This window comes from Tachyglossus aculeatus, chromosome 17, assembly GCF_015852505.1.
Source record: "Tachyglossus aculeatus isolate mTacAcu1 chromosome 17, mTacAcu1.pri, whole genome shotgun sequence".
Classification (NCBI taxonomy): Eukaryota; Metazoa; Chordata; class Mammalia; order Monotremata; family Tachyglossidae; genus Tachyglossus; species Tachyglossus aculeatus.
In genome coordinates, this window is record NC_052082.1 from 52,480,605 (window position 1) to 52,501,209 (window position 20,605).

The 20,605-nt window shown below is 49.9% G+C and overlaps 1 protein-coding gene across 1 annotated transcript in view; it reads left to right on the forward strand.

The window, feature by feature from the left end:
- Window positions 1–19,390, forward strand: part of VPS53 (VPS53 subunit of GARP complex) — a 120,084-nt gene extending 100,694 nt beyond the window's left edge. The window contains exons 19-22 of the mRNA XM_038759042.1: window positions 9,268–9,337; window positions 14,488–14,625; window positions 15,684–15,788; window positions 16,885–19,390. Of these exons, the coding sequence (XP_038614970.1) occupies window positions 9,268–9,337; window positions 14,488–14,625; window positions 15,684–15,788; window positions 16,885–17,055 (484 nt within the window). The 3' untranslated portion in view covers window positions 17,056–19,390. The remainder of the gene's footprint in view (window positions 1–9,267; window positions 9,338–14,487; window positions 14,626–15,683; window positions 15,789–16,884) is intronic.
- Window positions 19,391–20,605: the final 1,215 nt, after the last annotated feature.

Genomic DNA, 20,605 nt, shown 5'->3' on the forward strand with positions numbered 1-20,605 from the left:
GTTACGGGAAATGAGAAGCAGTGTGGCCTAGTGGAAAGAGCCCAGGCCTAGGAGTCAGAAGGACTTGGGTTCTAATCCTGGCTCTGCCAGTTCATTCATTCATTCAATCGCATTTATTTTGTTAATATGTTTGGTTTTGTTCTCTGTCTCCCCCTTCTAGACTGTGAGCCCACTGTTGGGTAGGGACTGTCTCTATATGTTGCCAACTTGTACTTCCCAAGCACTTAGTCCAGTGCTGTGCACACAGTAAGCGCTCAGTAAATACCATCGATTGATTGATTGATTGAAGGCCTCCTGGAGGAGGTGAGCTCTCAGTAGGGCCTTGAATATTTGAGTACATATTTACTATTTTATTTATTTTGCCAGTGATGTGCATCTAGCTTTCCTTCTGTTTATTCTGATGACTTGACACCTGACCTCATGTTGAGTTTTGTTGTCTGTCTCCCCCTTCTAGACTGTGAGCCCACTGTTGGGTAGGGACTGTCTCTGTATGTTGCCAACTTGTACTTCCCAAGCGCTTCGTACAGTGCTCTGCACACAGTAAGCGCTCAATAAATATGATTGAATGAATGAATGAATTTATTGAGCACTTACTGTGTGTAGAGCAGTGTACTGAGTGCTTGGGAAGTACAAGTTGGCAACATATAGAGATGTTCCCTACCAGTTGCTTGCTGTGTGACCTTGGGCAAGTCACTTAAATTTCTCTGTCCCTCAGTTCGCTCAACTGTAAAATGGGGATACCTGTTTCTGTGCCTCAGTTCGCTCAACTGTAAAATGGGGATACCTGTTCTCTCTGCTACCTAGACTGTGAGCCCTATGAAGGGCAGGCACTGTGTCAACCTACCTCAGTGCTTAGAACGGTCTTTGACACATAGTAAGTCCTTAACAAATACCACTTTAAAAAAAAAATAAAGGAGCTTGAGGTGGGAGGAGTTGGAAACTTTTGGCTAAAATGAAAGTCTTCAGATGATCAGTGAGTCGAATTAGTCCCATCTGTTCCCATCCCCATCATCATCATCATCAATCGTATTTATTGAGCACTTACTATGTGCAGAGCACTGTACTAAGCGCTTGGGAAGTACAAATTGGCAACATATAGAGACAGTCCCTACCCAACAGTGGGCTCACAGTCTAAAAGGGGGAGGCAGAGAACAAAACCAAACATACTAACAAAATAAAATAAATAAAATAAATAGAATAGAAGGGTGACTGCAACCCTGCCTGCATCACAGTTCTAAAGCCCGGGGCCTGACCTGAGTCAAGCCCCAGGAGTCAGTAGGATGAGGCCTTATCATGGAGCCACCCTGGCTAAATCCGGCCCAACTCCCAGGAGCGGGGAAGTTGTACCCGTGCGATGGGACAGACTTGCTCCTATATGTGTGCCTGTGGTTGTTCCCGGGAGCTGCTGGGACTTTTGTTTCAACAGACACACAGAGTTTTCCAGGCTCAAGCAGTAAACCCATAGCCAGGTTCCCTGGCTCCCTCCACCTGAGAAATCGAGACCAGAGGGGAAAGCTGGAAAGAGCGGTGCCACAGCCTCAGCCCAGATCCCTTCTCCTTGGCCTGGGGGTCAGGCCGGGAATCACCTCCGGCTCCCCTAGGAGACAGGTTTAAAATAATAATGATAATGATGGTAGTTGTTAAGTGCTTACGCTGTGCCAAGCACTGTTCTAAGCACTGGGATAGATATAGGGTCATCAGGTTGTCCCACTTGGGGCTCACAGTCTTAATCCCCATTTTACAGATGAGGTTAAAAGACTTACTCTCCTGAGCTATCAAACGAAACGCTGTCGGGGAGCAAAGCAGGCTGTCTCTAAAGCCCACGTCTGTCCCAGCCACCTTTAGTTTGACATTCGGCACACTGTAGGTGCTTAATAAATACTCACGTCTAGTTCTGCTCTACTGCCAAATGTCCAGTACGCTGCTCTGCCCCTGAAAGGTGCTCAGTATGTGCTGTTGTTAATGATGATGCTGATGCTCCCTTCAAGGCCCTACTGACAGCTCACCTCCTCCAGGAGGCCTTCCCAGACTGAGCCCCTTCCTTCCTCTCCCCCTCGTCCCCCTCTCCATCCCCCCCATCTTACCTCCTTCCCTTCCCCACAGCACCTGTATATATGTTTGTACATATTTATGACTCTATTTATCTATTTATTTATTTTACTTGTACATATCTATTCTATTTATTTTATTTTGTTAGTATGTTTGGTTTTGTTCTCTGTCTCCCCTTTTTAGACTGTGAGCCCAGTGTTGGGTAGGGACTGTCTCTATATGTTGCCAATTTGTACTTCCCAAGCGCTTAGTACAGTGCTCTGCACACAGTAAGCGCTCAATAAATACGATTGATGATGATGATGATGATGATGATTTCCAGAGCTCTCTGTCCTGTTAGCTTGCGTCTTAAAACGAAGGTTTAAGAAACAAGGTAGCTACCAGCAGGGCAGTCCTCCAGCCCATTGCGGGGGTCCCACCGAGGAAATGCCGTCCTCCTTTAGCTACGTTGTCTCTAGCTGGTCTCGGCCGAGCCTTGGGGAAAAGCTGGTGGACGACCGGGCTCCAGTTGGGTCTGCCAGGGCCCCAGTGCGGAATCGAGGACGGTGTCCAGGTTCCATATTTCAGTCTTCAAAAAAAGCCCTCCCACGGTTTATTCAATTAGGGAAGCTAATTTTTCTGAAATAAATCTTCAGAAGCGGCCATTCCAACGTGGCTGTTTGAATCTGCTTCAGTTCCCAGGTCATTAAGAAAGGATGTAGTGGGATCTCTGGAGGGCCATTAGTGCTTGCCTCGGGGCAGATGGACCAAGAAGTTACATTCCCCGGGCTATCTCTGGGCGCTCGTTAGTTTCCATTAAGAACAGTGATTGATAAATCATGCTGCGACTCACCCCCAGCCCCCTCCACAAAATGGTGTCTGAAGAAATTTATTAGGCTTAAACCACTAGTGTGGTTACACAGAGGTTTTATTTAGCTAACACGAAAGTAAATACAAAAAATTCATTTACTCAGCTGTGTTCACAGCCCGATCCCAATATCCTGGCTTGGTTGTATCCCTTTTAACTTTATTAACTAAGCACAGACTGAGAAAATGGTGAATAAAGCACCAGTCTCTCACATCTGGGATGGGTTCAGTCTGAGCCGAGCTGAAATGAGTTTCCTGGTCTAATATTAATCTAGAGCGGCCTCTCGTCCCTCGCAAAACCACAGCCTGAGTTGAGAAATCTCCAAGAGGGAGCCTGTAACCGGAGTAGGGAGCAAACAGACATTCCTTTCCAGTCCACTCAAGACAAAGATCCCCTTATCACTGAGCAGGAGAAGAAACAGAGTTCTTGGCCATTCATCCCTTGGTCTGGAAACCAATTTTATGTTCGCAGAACCAAGGGACTCTCTGGCTTTGGGAGCTGGGGAGATGGAAGGAAGGATCGATTACTTCCAGTCAAGTTCACCAGAATCCCAGAGAGGAACAAGAAACAATGTCCAGGCCCGTATTCCTGAGCCAGGGTTATGCTGAGGGCTGAGCCATGGGTGTGGTAACAGTGATCATAAACTCCCTGAGGGCGGAGATTTTGTCTACTAACTGTATTTAGTATGGTGCTCTGCCTTACAATAATTATTAATACTACTGCATTAGTCAAGCACTGTTCTCAGTTCTGGGGTAGATACGAGTTAATCAGGTCAGACAGCATCCCTGTACCACGTGGAGTTCAGAGTGCCAAGTCAGGAGAGAGAACAGGTATTGAATCCCCATTTTACAGAGGAGGAAACTGAGGTAGAGCAAAGTTAAGTGTCTGAGTTCACACGGCAGGCAAGCGGCAAAGCCGGGATTAGAACACAACTCCTCTAATTCCGAGGCCCATGGTCTTTCCACTAGGCCATGCAGCTCTTCATGACATTCTGTTCTCAAGGCCAAGCTGAGAGCTCACCTCCTCCAGGAGGCCTTCCCAGACTGAGCCCCTTCCTTCCTCTCCCCCTCGTCCCCCTCGTCCCCCTCTCCATCCCCCCCATCTTACCTCCTTCCCTTCCCCACAGCACCTGTATATATGTATATATGTTTGTACATATTTATTACTCTATTTTATTTGTACATATCTATTCTATTTATTTTATTTTGTTAGTATGTTTGGTTTTGTTCTCTGTCTCCCCCTTTTAGACTGTGAGCCCACTGTAGGGTAGGGACTGTCTCTATATGTTGCCAATTTGTACTTCCCAAGCGCTTAGTACAGTGCTCTGCACATAGTAAGCGCTCAATAAATACGATTGATGATGATGATGATGATGATGATGATTGATAGGGGTTCCTCCCAGGTTACAGACATGGTGCTCCCACTGCTGCCTGCCATCCAGTACCTGGATCACGGGGTCACTGACATGTACATACCGAGTAGCTACTGTGTGCAGAGCACTGCCCTTGTTTCCTGGGAAGCGTGCCAAAAAAAAAAAAAAAGAAAGGTGTGATCTTCACTCTCAGTCAGTCAAACAATGGTATTTATTGAGTGCTTATTGTGGACAAAGCAATGGACTAAACACTTGGGAAAGTACAGCACAATGGGGTTGGTGGACACAATCCCTGCCTGTAAAGAGTTCAAAGTGAACAGGGGAAGACTGACATTAAAATAAATTACGGGTGGAGGAAATAGTAGAAGGTTATCCACATACGTACTCCATCACAGAGTTTAGGCTATAGTTTACTCTATAATGGGAGAGCAGATGGCATAAATCAAAATACAGGTAATAGTTAAGAGTAAGAGAGCAGATATAGTAGACCCAAGGAAATCAGCAAATACATAAATAAATATATGAGTTCTGGGGATGCTAATAGGAGGTCTAGAGTGTGAAGGGGCCCCTCATCAATCAGGAAGTGCTTCCTGAAGGAAGTGAATTTTAGGAGGACCTTGAAGGAGAAGAGGGACACGGTTCCAGATGGGAAGAAAGGTGTGAATCAGGGGTCAGAGGTGGGCAGTCGAGAGCCGGGGATGGTTGGAGATTTGTTTGGGAGTAGTGGAGGACCTAAGTAGTAGCAGCAGTAGTAGTATTTACTCAACACCGGCTAAGCAAAATGTAGTGTACTAAGTGCTCAGGAAGCACAGAATAGAAAAGTGATGTGTTCCCTGCCCAGAAGACGCTTATACTCTAATGTAGGAAGAGAGGCAAAAATGGTTTTCATAGAGAGTTTCGAAGTAATTGAAAATAGTTAAATGACACATGCATTTATCTCTATTAATGTCTATCTCGCCTTCTAGACAGTAAGCTCGTTATGGACAGGGAACGTGTCTAGCAACTCTGTACTCTCCTAAGCCCTAAGTACAGTGCTCTGTACATAGTGAGCGCTCAGTAAATACCATTGATGATGATATGCAAAATATGCACATGAATGCTGGAATTGGCACTTGGTTTGGAATTGGGTTTATACGACTAGGGTGGTGGGCACTACTTGGGTAAGGCTTCTTGTAGGAGGTGGGATTTTGGGAAGGCATTGAATACGGAAAGCCCTGCTGTTGATCAGATTTGTGGAGTGAGGTAATTCCAACCCAGGGAAACTGATAAAGTGGGGTGAGTTGGTGGACAGTCTTGAAACCAAGCGTGAGGTGTTGATGCGTGATGTGGAGGGACACGGACGCTGTCAGAGAATTTTGAAAAGTGGAGAGATGTGGGCCGGGTGCAGATCCAAGAGGACATTATGTGTAGCAGCGGCCAGTAGAAATTGGAGCAGGGAGAGGCTGGAGGCAGGGAGGAGTTGAGGCAATTATCTAGATGTGATATGGCTAGATCTTGGACCAGGGTAATAGCTGTGTGAGTGGAAAGGAAGGAGTGGATCCAAGAGACATTGTATGGAAAAATCCCGTGGATTCGGCAGGAGATTAAATGTGGGGATTGAAAGACACCAAGGAATTCAGGTTGACCCCAAGGTTGCAGGGTTCTGGGGCAGGGAGAGTGATGGAGTTATTGAGAGACGGGCTAGAGAGGTAGATTTGGGAGTAGTCCACGTAGGGATGGGAGCTTGAAGTCATGTTAGTGGATGAGCCCCCAAGAGAGTCAGTGTAGAGGAGAAGAGTAGGAGATCCATAACAGAGCCTGGCAAATAATAATAAAATAATAATGATGGCATTTATTAAGTGCTTACTATGTGCAAAGCACCGTTCTAAGCACTGGGGAGGTTACAAGGTGATCAGGTTGTCCCACGTGGGGCTCACAGTCTTAATCCCCATTTTACAGACGAGGTAACTGAGGCACAGAGAAGTTAAGTGACTTGCCCAAAGTCACACAGCTGACAATTGGCGGAGCCGGGGTTTGAACCCATGACCTCTGACTCCAAAGCCCGGGCTCTTTTCCACTGAGCAGCGCTGCTTCTCACAGTAAGAGTAAGAGGTTGAGGGGCAGAAAAGGAACCAGTGAGCAAAAATGAGAAAGATCAGATAAAGGAGTAGGAGGCCTGATAAGGTTTTGGGAGGAGGAAGTGGTCTGTAGTGTGGAAAGCAGCCGAGAGGGTGAAGAGGATTAAAGAGGAATACGGCCAGCCCTTTGGACTTGGCCAAAGAAGGTCATTGGAAAAGTTAGAGAAGGTTCTGTAGTGTTCTGTAACCCATCTATTTCAGCTACTGAGCCCACAGGGATTGTGTTTAATGGTTAGTCAAGACAGAGGCTTAAGAAACACCATATTGACCAAGCAAATCCAGGAAGAGGGGACTCTCTTCGGCTATCATTCGTTTTCAGCCTTCTGACCTGTCCCACCAACTTGACACTGATCTTCAGAATTTACCAGGGTGAGCTCCAACAAAAGAATGAAATGCAGAGGATCTTCCCCCAGCCCATCAGCAGCCTCGGGAGGGGCAGGCCAGGGTTTGGGGGTCTTGGGCAGGTGAGAGTATGCAGCAGAGGCCAGGAAGTTCCTTTGATGATGATGATGGCATTTATTAAGCGCTTACTATGTGCAAAGCACTGTTCTAAGCGCTGGGGAGTTTACAAGGTGATCAGGTTGTCCCACGTGGGGCTTACGGTCTTAATCCCCATTTTACAGATGAGGGATCTGAGGCACAGAGAAGTTGAGTGACTTGTCCAAAGTCACACAGCTGACAAGTGGCGGAGCTGGGATTCGAACCCATGACCTCTGACTCCAAAGCCCAGGCTCTTTCCACTGAGCCACGCTGCTTCTCTTTGGACAGCCAAAGACAAGTCTGGGTGCCAGAGGGCCTAGCCCAAGCCCCAACACTCCCTTTCCGGAATCGGGCTGAGGGACATTCCCAGTTAAATTCCGACTAGTTAGCAGTCTCTCGGGCTGACCCCTACTGCTTGGGAAGTGCTTCCTCCCAAAGTTCCTGGCTTACTACTACTCCATAGCTTTGGCTGCTCAGAGAATAATAATAATAATAATAATGGCATTTATTAAGCGCTTACTATGTGCAAAGCACTGTTCTAAGCGCTGGGGTAGATACAAGGTAATCAAGTTGCCCCACGTGGGGCTCACAGACTTAATCCCCATTTTCCAGATGAGGGAACTGAGGCACAGAGAAGTGAAGTGACTTGCCCAAAGTCACACAGCTGACAAGTGGCGGAGCCGGGATTTGAACCCATGACCTCTGACTCCAACGCCCGGGCTCTTTCCACCGAGCCACGCTGCTTCGCTTAGAAAGCACTTGGCAAATACTATATAAACTATTATCACAGGGGTAGGGAACGGGGAGGGGGGGAGAGAGATGGGGAAACTAAGCGGGAGAGAAATGAGGGGAAAAAATGAGGGGAGAGAGATGGGAGAACCAAGCGGGAGAGAGGGGGCAGAGCCCAGGGGGGAAAGGATAATAATAATAATAATAATGGCATTTATTAAGTGCTTACTATGTGCAAATCACTGTTCTAAGCGCTGGGGAGGTTACAAGGTGATCAGGTTGACCCACGGGGGGCTCACAGTCTTGATCCCCATTTGACAGATGAGGTAACTGAGGCACAGAGAAGTTAGGTGACTTGCCCAAAGTCACACAGCTGACAGTTGGTGGAGCTGGGATTTGAACCCATGAGCTCTGACTCCAAAGCCCGGGCTTTTTCCACTGAGCCACGCTGCTTCTCTGGTGGGATGGTGTGAGAGCTTGGGGTGGGGGAGAAGGGGTCCCCCACCACCTCATACACTTCTTCATTCAATCATATGTATTAAGTGCTTGCTGTGCGCAGAGCACTGTACTGAGTTCTTGGGAGAGGACAGTCTAACGATTTAACAGAGTCAATAGAGAGTCTGAATCTGGTTTTGAAGAAGGCAACCTACTTAGTGTTAAGTTTGTTCTTTTCACAGCTGTTTTGGCCCTTCCGCATTTCAGAGTGGTAAACCCCCACCTTATGTTTTTAAAGGCTGTAATGCCATCAAATGTGGAAACTTGAAGCAAAGCACTTCCTGCTTGCTGAGCAGGACAGTTCGGAGACAGCTTAATCCCGAGCGTGTGTATAAGGTGTGTGTGAGTGACAGCATCCAAAGGACTGATTAAATGTCCTGTGGAAAGGGGGGAGATCTCGTACTCTAAAGAGCACCTGGCAGAAAAACGCTGGCCTGCAAGAGAAGCATCTTTCCCCACTTTTGCCTGCCTCTGAGATCTTGGATAAATCGATACCCTCTCCCCTTCAGGGTCCTCCTTAGTAAGCAAGAGAATTCCGGAAGGGCCTGCCCAGTAGCTACTTCCAAGGATGCCAGAAGGGCAAGGGAGACTGTTTTCAGAACCATTCCAAACTCATCAGAAGGAAGGTGGTTGATAAAGTCAAGGAGAGACCCTGTTCTATTACTAAGGCCTCTTTTCTGTAGGAAGGCAGAGCCTCCTGGAATGGGAAGGTTTGTAAGCACACAGCAGGCGCTCAGTATACGGCAACAGTCAGCCGCAAAAATCGATGAGGGAATAGAAGAGCAAGTGCCTTGATTAGGAAAGCAAGGGAAGAGATTTATATAGATCCCTTCATGCCCCTGCCCTCATCAAACAGGTCACGGCCTGCCGGAGCCCATCTCCGGGACTGAAATTTATGATTAAGCCTCCCCCCACCCCTTAACCCAACCGGCCTCCCAACCGGCCTAGGCCCCCAAAGTCAACACTTTGGGAACATTATAAGGTTAACACTCCCCCCTACCTCCTACACTTGTCATTTGTCACTCATGGCAATCTACACGCAAGCTACCCCACGTGTTGGGGTTCCCCAAGGGGGTTGCTTTTCTACAGGCTGGGAGAGTTTTATGTTTTACAGCATTTTATGGGATTCTGTGCTTCAAAGGGAGAGTGTCTAATCTGAAAATCTCCTCTCTTTTCAGCTCTTTCATCCCCAAGTTCATCAACCATCTGTTCAAGTGCAAACCAATTAGCATGGTGGGAGCGGAACAGGTGAGAGCAAACCATTGTAGACGCAGGCATTGGACTCCTTTGCTGTTTGTGTAGACGTTTGCCGAGTGACAGTGGAAGGAAGCATCCGATGATCTGTTCTGGCTTCCTCACCAGAGATGAGGGAGGGTTCAAGTTATTCTTGAACACCAGGACCTTGTGGGTTTATGAGTCTGTACAGTGTGCAGTGCAGTGTGCAATGCACAGTGCAGTGCTACACCCCCTCTGCCTGCTCGTGTTGAGTGCCTGAACAGCAGTTAAAACCAGTCCAGGATATTTTTTCAACGTTTTTTCAAGTGTATCATCATGAGAAGGGGTTCGCTCTCCTACTACCAGCATGACGTTAGTGGCCTAACTTTGGGACCACTTCCGTCCAAAGGTGTGGTGGAAACTGGACTTATGTCAGAATGTCCTTGAGTAGCAGAAACAGTAAGCTCTGCCTGGGGAAGCAGACAGGAAGCACGGGAAGGAAGGCTTATCTTTTTGGTCCTGAAACCACAGTGGCTACACTTAAAACTAATTAAGAGGACCCAGAAATCAGTGGTTCCTGACCGGTAAAAATAGTGTGAAATGCCCGGTTCAGTTACTTGTATCTTCCTAACCAAGGATTGAACTCTTTTTCCTTTTTTTTCTTTTTTTTAAATGGCATTTGTTAAGCACTTACTATGGGCCAGGCACTGAACTTAGCCCTGGCGTAGATACTAGTTAGTTGGGTTAGACACAGTCCATGTCCCTCACAGGGCTTACAGTATTAATCCCCATTTTTCAGATGAGGTTATGGAAGCACAGAGAAGTTAAATGCCCATCAGACAGGCAGTGGAGCTAAGATTCGAACCCAGATCCTCTGATTCCCAGGCCCATACTCTCTCCACTAGACCACCCTGGTTCCTTGCATTTGGAAACATCAGAACGGTGTCTTTGCTTTAGCAGGGGTAGACCGTGACTTCATCGTCCCTGCAACAGAAGCCCGAGGGATCCGAGCTCCAGGTGCCCCGTCCCCACAGCCTGCGTGTCGGGGAGGCGGGTGGCAGTGAGATGCCATAGCTGACTGCTGCTGCAGGGTCACCAGAGTGTGGTCCCAGGGCTACCAAAAAGTGGCATAGGAAAGGGTCCCCCCACTCAGTGGGTGCGCCCCGAGCAGCCCGAGTCCTGGGACAGTTGCCCCAGTGGAAGTTGTGCCCCGCCTGCAAGGGGTTGGATCAATCAGTCAGTCAGTTGTACTTATTGAGCGCTTACTGTGTGCAGAGCACTGTTCCGAGTGCTTGGGAGAGTATGATACAGCAGAGCTGGTGGACACATTCCCTGCCCACAACGACCTCACAAGTGTGTGTGTGTGTGTGTGTTTGCATGAGTACTCCAACGCCCGTTTAGCATATTGCTCCATGGAGGGAATTCCCTGGTAAGAGACTCAAGCTGCATCCTCACCTCACCCCATCCTTTGGTTTAGCCCATGGCAGAAACCACCTCTAGGATCTCTGGGGCAGGGGAGGCCCTCTCAATGACCACTGTCTCCTGCTCTCCAACTAACAAGGTTTCTATTTCTCACCACCTCAGCAGAGGCAAGTAGATGCTGTGCCTCACTTGCCCTTAGAGAGAGAGAGAGAGACTGTCATCTGCCATCATTATTATTATCTACCCCCAACCTACTCCCAGGGTTGTGTGAACAAGTTAAGTCTTTTGTGTCTTCCGGGGAAGGGGCTGTGGCGATAGAAGGCTGACTGACCCGGAGATTGAACTACCCGACTCTCCTGCCATAGGAAAGGGCAGTTGGCACTGTGGTTCGTCCGTTGCCATTTGGGAATGTCGAGGGTTAAATAGAGCTTCTCAAGTGGGGGCCTTCCAGCCACCCCTCTCTGTTTTCCCCTCCATTGTTTGAGGGCTTCCAGTTCAGGAAGCGTCAGGGCAGAGAGAGTTGAGTGTGTCCGTCTGTGTGTGTGCTTGTGCACGCGTGCTGATAGGAGGCCTTGGGAAGTCATCAGCCCTCACATTTTGTCGAAACTCTCGCCAAACCAGACACAAGAGATGCCTCTGTCTCTACGGACAGAGTCCAACCCACTGAGAGACCCAAGGTGACATGTGCTCTGTGGCTCGTTGAGGATAAGGCCCAGGCTCCAAAAACGTATCAACTCAAACCCAGCACCCCAGGGGGTGCCCGGTTCCCCAGGAGCTCTATTCAGATTCACAGAGCCCAGTCTGGGGAGTCTCATCATCATCATCATCAATCGTATTTATTGAGCGCTTACTATGTGCAGAGCACTGTACTAAGCGCTTGGGAAGTACAAATTGGCAACATATAGAGACAGTCCCTACCCAACAGTGGGCTCACAGTCTAAAAGGGGAAGACAGAGAACAAAGCCAAACATACTAACAAAATAAAATAAATAGAATAGATATGTACAAATAAATTAAGTAAATAAATAAATAGAGTAAAAAAATATGTACAAACATATATACAAATATACAGGTGCTGTGTCTCCCTCCACACTTGTCCACAGCAATCATGCTCAGTATTTGCCAAGGGGGAGCATGCGTTTCATGGGCTTACACCCTAACCAGGAAACTGCTGGCTCATTGATCAGGGCCCACTTCTTCTTAAATTCAGCACAAAATCTCAGTGTGGGGGTTTTGATGGGCATGAAACAATCATCCCAGATCCAAAAACCTAATCAAAAATAGATTCTCACACTTGCCAAGTAGCACTGGGGTAGGGTTGCATTTCGGCATTTTGATTTTTTCCCCCCAGATTGAAAACCAAGATGGATCAATCCCATTGAGCACAAATGGCAACATTTGTCCATGAGTGATGATGGTATTTGTTAAGCGCTTATTATGTGCCAAGCACTGTTGTAAGCTCTAGGTGCTAAGAAGTGCTAATGAGAGTGTAAAGAAGTTCATGAGGGGTGCCTTGGAGTGTATATTAGCACAGTGCAGAGCACACAGGTGCGTAATAACTACCATAATCCCTCAATCAATGGGATGCTGGTTAGACTTTTCCCTAGGAAGAGTTGAGGTTTGACAGGGCCAGCATGTTGGAGAAAATCCTTCCTCATCAGCTTACAGCCCACACCCACATTTCTCACCCTGCCTCCCCTCATAGAGGAGCAGTGTGGCTTAGTGGATAGAGCACGGGCCTGGGAGTTAGAAGGACCTGAATTCTAATCCCGGCTCCGCCACTTGTCTGCTGTGTTACCTAGGGCAAGTTACTTCACGTCTCTAGGCCTCAGTTACCTCATCTGTAAAATGGGGATTAAGACGGCGAGCCCCAAGTAGGACAGGGACCGTGTCTAATTGAATTTAATTATGGTATTGAGCGCTTACTGTGTGCCAGGCACGGTACTAAGTGCTGGGGTTGATGCAAGATCATCAGGTTGGACTCAGTCCCTGTCACACGTGGGGCTCACAGTCTCGATCCCCATTCTACAGATGAAGTAACTGAGGCACAGAGAAGTGGAATAATTTGCCCATTGTCACAGAGAGCTGCAGTTAGAACCCATGATCTTCCGACTCCCAGGCTTTTGCTGTATCCACTGGGCCATTCTGCTTCCAACCTGATGAGCTTGTATCTAGGCCAGGGCTTAGCCCAATGCCTGACGCATAAAAAGTGCTTAACAAATGCCATTTAAAAAAAAAAAGACAGGTGCCCGGGCTGTGAAATGGCTGGGCTGTATTTATGGTGTGGCATGAGCCCCACCCTCCCCAGGTTGTGGGGATTTTAGTCCCTTCAAGACGGCTGCGACTAACCTCAACCCAGCTGCGGGGCTCGTTGCCCTCCCAGGGCCTCTACGACAGGCTGGACCTTTGTCTGCTTGCAGGGTCAGAGGGAAACAGGCTTTCAGCTGCTCGGCTCTCCTTATGGACAGAACCACGGAGGGAGACAGGCTTCCAGTGGCTCAGCTGTCCGTTTGGACAGAGCGACGGAGGGAGACAGACTTCCAGCCCCTCAGCTGTCCGTATAGACAGAGCGACGGCAGTGGCCACCGCGTTTCCCCCAGCAAGGGAACGTGAGACTTCTGGCCGGGTCATCAGGAAAGTCCCCGATTCCCAGAGGAAGGTGTGGCTGGGCGTGCACGCCAAGGGCAACAGGCAGGGTGGAACTGTAGCCTTTGAAATTCATTCATTTATTCAGTCAGTCGTGTTTATGGAGCACTTACTGTGTGCAGAGCACTGTACTAATCGCTTGGGAAGTACAGGTTGGCGACATATAGAGACGGTCCCGACCCAACAACGGGCTCACAGTCTAGAAGGGGGAGACAGACAACAAAACAAAACATGTGGACGGGTGTCAAGTCGTCAGAATAAATAGAATTAAAGCTAAATGCTGCTGTCTCTCTGCCTCAGGGGGAACTGCTGCACTTGCCCCCAAACCAAACATGCGAGAAGATCCTCGGGGTTGATCCGGAGCTAAGTTTCCAATTAATAATAATGATTATGGAGCTGGTTAAGTGCTTACTGTGTGCCAAGCACTTTTCTAAGCACAGGGATAGATACAAGTTAATCAGGTGGGTTAGCCAATCTTTTAGACTGTGAGCCCACTGTTGGGTAGGGACTGTCTCTATATGTTGCCAATTTGTACTTCCCAAGCGCTTAGTACAGTGCTCTGCACATAGTAAGCGCCCAATAAATATGATTGATGATGATGAGGTGGGACAGTCATTGTCCCACGTAGGATTCAACAGTCTTAATCCCCATGTTACAGATGAGGTAACTGAGGCCCAGAGAAGTTAAGCGACTTGCCCAAGGTCACACAGCAGAAACGTGGCGGATCCGGGATTAGTACCCGGATCCTCTGACTCCCGGGACTGTGTTGTGAATTCAGTTAAAGCAGACCCCCCCTTCTCACGAGAGGAACACGTGTCTTTTAAGAAATGACCAGAGGCCATTCAGATGATTTCTGTCATCAGAGAGGTTGCAGTCTAATGAAGAGAAGATGGGAGAATGAGAGAGGGTACATTTTAGGATGATTTTTCTTGGGATGAAGAAGGGTCTCCTGAGTTGTCCTTCATGGATTTTAGCCAACCCGCCGAACAGCAAGAACTTAGAGTTGGTGGAAGAGCCCGTGTTCCTGCAGGCTCTCCGGCCAAATGCCAGGAGGTTGGCCCTTTAGAGAACAGTGACATGAACCCCAATGATGGGACCCGTTGTGCCTCCTGCAGCTGCTGCTCGACACGCACTCCCTGAAGATGGTCCTGCTGGACCTCCCGTCCATCGGCTCCCAGGTGGTGAGGAAAGCTCCCGCCAGCTACACCAAAATTGTTGTCAAGGGCATGACCCGGGCTGAGATGATCCTCAAGGTGAGTTCCTGTTTCTTCTGAGGAGTCCTTGGGCTGGTCAGGGCCTGGAGTGTGCATGGGGAGGACTGCCCGGCCTTGGAAATGAGCTCTGGAGGGCCTCTGCAGCAGTCTCTCAGGTAGGGGGTTCAGGTGGTGGGGACTCGTGTAGGGGGCTCGGGCTGGTGATTCTCCATTAGGGGGGCTTGGACAGGGGAGTAGTGCTCTCCTTCTTGTGGAAATTTCAGGCTGATCCCAAGGAGCGTGACCTGGGCCTGAAGAATTCCCTCTCCTTGAGGACAAATTTGGCACAATGCCTTGAGTAAAAATTCTGCAGTAACCACTCTGGGTGCTGGACTGAGGGGATGGAGGGGACATTACACTGTTGTCAAGAGCCTCCTGAGAGGAGTCGCCTATACTCCCTAGCTCCCACCTCCACTGTGGCCACCACTGGGAGGGATGCACATGTCCAAAGATAGACCTGGTGGGGTCTGGACTTCCTCTGTCCTGGGCCTGTGAAGTGCTTTCTCTGGCCGGGGCATTCTGCTACCCCATCAGGAGAAACACAGGCTGCCCCAACCTCCGCCAGAGGATAGAGCAGTAGGTCAGGCTTTCTAGAAGCTGGAGAGACCACCGGCTGGGTTTCCACCTGTAAATAGATCCTTCGACTCATGAAAATCCAACCGAAGGTGTGTGACCGTCTTGTTTCTTCACGGCCCACATTCAGTCCAAGAGAAACCAGTTTCCCCCAGAGCTAGTCTTGAATGGTCAATGGACTGCTTTAACCAGTGGCCAATTTGGGCAGTGGCCAGAGTTCCCCCCCACCAGCCAGGACCCCTGGTATTGACTCCTCATCACCCTCTTTCCTCCTTCATTGCCCGCTCCCCTGCCCTTTGCACCCTTACCAGACGTACGAGGGGCCAGGGGAGGTGGCATATGGAGCTCAGGATGCCCATGTGACATTCTGGGTGAACTCTGGCCTGAGGCCCACTGCCAGAAGCCACTGCCAGGGCCCAGTCACAGCCTTAAAATGACCTCCCCCTCCCCCTGCCAATGACCCGCTTCTGTGTGTCTCTCCGAAGGTGGTGATGGCCCCTCACGAGCCGGCTGTGGTGTTTGTGGACAACTACATCAAGCTTCTTTCCGACTACAACACCGAGACCTTCCAGAAGATACTCGACATGAAGGTTAGAATCAGGCAGCTCCAGCCCAGGCTCTGTTTCTCCCTTTCACCCCATCATATTTGGATGTCTCTGCTTATACGCTCTGTTCTGGGCCTTCCTTTGGCATGTTTCAATATTCCTGTGGCCCGGGTCTTTAGTGTCTTAGCTGTCTGTGAATATGTATTTGTTCTGTCTTCCCCTGTTAGGTTCGGTCTCTCCTTGAGGGCTCCCCGGCCCTACTGGGTACTTCCCATCACGGCCCTGCTCCTCAGAGGAAGTGCTGTAGCCATTGGGCAAGCAGGGCAGTTGCCCAAAGCCCCATTACCTGTGGTCGCAAGGAGGGACCACCCTGGCTATCCGGTTGGCTCACTGAGCCTGATCGAATGCAATCCCTCCTTCCCCTAGCCCTCCCCTCCCCCATTGTTCCAGCCACTGCTCTTGCCCTCGTCCCCCTCTCCATCCCCCCATCTTACCTCCTTCCCTTCCCCACAGCACCTGTATATATGTATATATGGTTGTACATATTTATTACTCTATTTATTTATTTATTTATTTATTTTACTTGTACATTTCTATCCTATTTATTTTATTTTGTTGGTATGTTTGGTTCTGTTCTCTGTCTCCCCCTTTTAGACTGTGAGCCCACTGTTGGGTAGGGACTGTCTCTATGTGTTGCCAATTTGTACTTCCCAAGCGCTTAGTACAGTGCTCTGCGCATAGTAAGCGCTCAATAAATACGATTGATTGATTGATTGATTGCCTCTTCCCAGCTACCAGGCCTAAGAGTGCTGGCACACATAGGAGCATGAGGGATGATGAATTTGAGCTGGGGCTCTCCTGGTCCCTCTCCCCAGAGCCCCCAAGAGCCACCCCCTGAGCTAGCTGTGAGGAGTTCCTTCCTCCATGACACTCGCAATTCCCCTGGGCTTTACAAGTAATCTTCCTCACTGCCATTCGCGGCTTGGGGAATTCAGTCAGCGAGGCACCCAGCTCCAGTGGCTCTCAGGAGTTCCTGCCAGCCTTCCTGGCATGGCAGTGCTTCCCGGACCTAAGGGGAGGGGGCCGGGGCTGGATGCTGTCCATTGATGGCCCTTTTCCTTGCTTCCTTCCCACCCTCCAGGGGCTCAAGAGAAGCGAGCATAGCAGCATGTTGGAACTCTTCCGCCAGAGGCTGCCTGCTCCCCCGTCGGGGCCAGAGGGCTCCGGCTCCCTGTCACTGATGACCCCAACCCCTGAGCAGGAGTCTTCCCGGATCCGCAAGCTGGAGAAGCTCATCAAAAAGCGACTGTAGGGGAGCGGGCAGAACGCGCTGGGGCCTCAGCGTCGAGCCTCCAGCAGCCCGCTCTCCTGGTGACCTGGGGACCCCCTCGCGACCCTTCACTATCCCAAGCCCTCGGGCCCGGCTCACCCCACTGGACTCCCCGGACTCACACTTGTGGGAAAGTGAGATGGACGGGTCCGGTGGGGCGGGGCCCTGGGTGGAGAGGAGGCAGGGGTGGTTTGTCTCACTGATGCCCATCCTAGGTCCTCACTGGGGCCCGGCAGCCGGGGAAGCTGGCAGAGCAGGAGGGAGAGGAGGGTGTTGTGTGGTTCACCCGGGGCTCTTGGGCCCAAAGGGACTCCCCAGGGCCCTGATCCTGCTGGTGACATCACCTGGCCCTGCCTCCTGGTCCCCCCCGATTCTGAGACCCCGTGAGCCCTCTGGGATGAGATTTCCTCCCCTGCCTGGGACCCGGCTCAAGGCGATGGACCCCAGGGCCTGTGTGAGCCCTGCCATTTTTGCTGTCAGAGAAGCCCAGGGAGCCCATTGCTTTCTCGGACAGATTGATGACAGCAGGTTGCTGTGGTTCTCTTCATCTGGTGGGTGTGGCTTTTCCCAAAGCGGCCACCTCAAGCCTTTCAGTTCTGGACTTTTGTAACGGGGTTCCCGGCTACCTTCTCCTTCCCACCTCTCCCCTCCCCACCTGTACCCCCCAACTCAGGCCACTGATGGTGTCGAACTCTGAGGAGCTTGGTTGGAGACCTGAAGGGATGGGCAGTGGGAGCAGTGGAGGGTGTGATGGCAGGAGGCTGTGCATGGCACACCCCATCCCTTGGGGTGGCATTCCTGCCTTCCCCACTGTCATGGTGACCCCAGCCGGGCAAGGGCATCCCTGTGGTAGTTGGGTGAGTTAGAGGGCTTCCTTGTTATGGGGGTGCTCTGTGGGTGGGGGAAGGATGGGGGTCTTCCCAGCATTGGGGTTGGGCGGGGGAGAGTTCCCTGAGGCAAACTCTACCTAATGAAGCCATTTCAGAGTCAAGGCAGCACAAAGACTCCCAGTGGAAACAAGGCTAACAGAATGCCAGTTAGCCACAACCACGGTTGTCCAAAGGAGGCCACCTGGGGAATCTCACCCAGGGAAACAAAGCTTGGGTAACTGAACAGAATTATGCGGTGCCCCTCCGAGGAATCAAAACAAGTTTGGGCAGTGGTAGCGGCAGCAGCAGCAGCCATTACCTGGGCCAGCCTCTTCGCCCTTTCATTCAGACAATGAGCTTCCTCTTGGACATTGAAGGGTATTCACAGTGGGAACAGAGGTGACTAGAAGTAAATCCCCCCTCGGTGGGGCACACGGGAGGACTGAGGGGACCAGCTGGTTGTCCCCCCCACACCCCAGGTGGTTGACCTGGACTCCCCTGTCCCTGGAGCCAGAGAGTGCTTGTGTTTAGGGAGCGAAGCGAGAGAGCCTGATCGCTCTCCCCAAGTGCCAGCACGGTGACGTCTCTCTCTGCCGGTGACTAACGGTTCTAATGGTTCTAATTTACGACCGGCATTGTTACAGGAACTACTGAATGAAGTGACCCCGAAATAACTGCGGATATGGCGCTCGTGAGCCTGACGGAGGTACAAACATGCAGTTTCACTTCCCGAGTAGCTAAATATGGGTGCTGTAACTGGCTTCCCTACCTCTAAACAGCCGACCCAAAATAGTACTCACCCCTTCTCTCCCGAAAGTCCCAGCTTCCTCCCACGTGAACCAGTTTGGGTTTGGATAAATGATAAATGAGGGGCCATTGACCCAAACCCACAGGTGACTGCCGGCTCTGATAACCCAAGCTCATACAGCCCAGTGCAGCATTTGGCATCTGGCTGTATCGGGCACTGCCAACCCATCGATGATGGGGTCGTCATCTCCCTATACTCCCAGGAAAGTTGAAAATTCACCCCTGTGATTTCCAGTTCTGCTTCCCAGAAAGATGGTGTAAAACGGTTCCTCTGCAAGTTGAATGTGAACAATTCCCTCTGCATTGCAAACAGCTCTTCCCGTTCAGATTCCAGGGGGCGAGATGTGGATGGAATCATTTGGGCAGTTTGAAAGTAACTTTAGGAAGTGCAGGCTTTGTGGAAAACCCTCCCCGGGAAATGACTGTCTCTGCATTTTATACATAAGATCATTCCGACCCCGTTCGTGTATTTACTTCTGGGACGCTAGGTGCTAGACACCTGGGTAAGATGTAAATTTTCTTAAGATAGAAAAATTGCATTGTTGTGTAAATGTCTTTATGGTTCCCATCTGGAAATGATTTTTTGATGTAAATTGGAATGCGACACTACAGCTGATTAAAACATTACTGCACATCCCTTACTTAAATGAATTTCATTCCAGTTGATGAGAAGCTACTCGGACTAGAAAAGGAGACCTGAGGAAACCACATGAGCATTTTGCTCGCTTCACACCATGCCTGGGTGTCGCCTCATCAGCATCGTCAACTACATGTTTGTAGGGTATGTGGGAGAGGCTAGAGGTGGGGAGATTGGTAAGGAGGCTTTTGGCACATAGTAAGCACTTAACAAATGCCATTATTATTAGTATAATTGTGGTAATTATTAGGTATATACTGTGTGCCAAGCAATATACCAAGCGCTGGGGTAGATGTAATACAATCAGCTTAGAGGCCCCATTCCACACAGTGCTCACAGTCTTAAGGCAGGGAGAGAACAGGAATGGAATCCCCATTTTACAGATGAGGAAACTGAGGCACAGAGATATGACGTGACTTGTCCAAGATCACGCAGCAGGCAAGCAGCAAAACTGGGGTTAGATCAGAAGTCTCTAGACTCACTGTCCAGTTTTGTGCCCTTTCCCCTAGGCTACAGAGATGGAGAGTGGCCCAGCCAGTATGACATGGAGTCAAGGATGGTGGTAACCAAGATGGTGAGGAAGTGGAATGGACTGGGTTTAGTAGCTGACTAAATGTGGGAGGTAAATGACAGAGGAGTCAAGAGGATACCATGGTCGCGTGAGCTCCTAGGATAGGGAGGGTGGATGGTGGCGGGGTTAACAGTGACGGAAAATTGGAAGAGAAGTGGGATTAGGAGGGAAAATGAATTGAGTTTTTGACATAAGTTGAAGGTGCCGATGAATCACCCAAGCGGAGATCATGTCCCAGAGGCCGGAGGATGCGGGATTGGAAAGCAGGTGAGAGGACGACAAGACCGGAGACGTAGATCTTCAAGTCATCCACGCTGGAACTACAAGGTGGGAGTTGGGGCCCAAGAGGGAGGGGCCCACGGTCAGCAGGAGGGGATGAGCAGGAATCTGAAGGTGGGGACGGTCCCCCAAAAAAGGGGTTAGATTTGGGGAGCAGACAGGAGATGGCTGTGGAGCTGCACTAACGAAGTGGCCGTGGGCATAACCCAACTTCGCCTATCCCGAAAGGGGAGCAGTCACCCTTCTGGTTTTGCTGTAATCTGAGTGACCACACTTTGCATTTCATTGACTCAGTCCATCAGTGGGCTTTATTGAGCACTTTTTAAGTGCAGAGCACTATCCTAAGTGCTTGGGCATGTACAGTTTAAT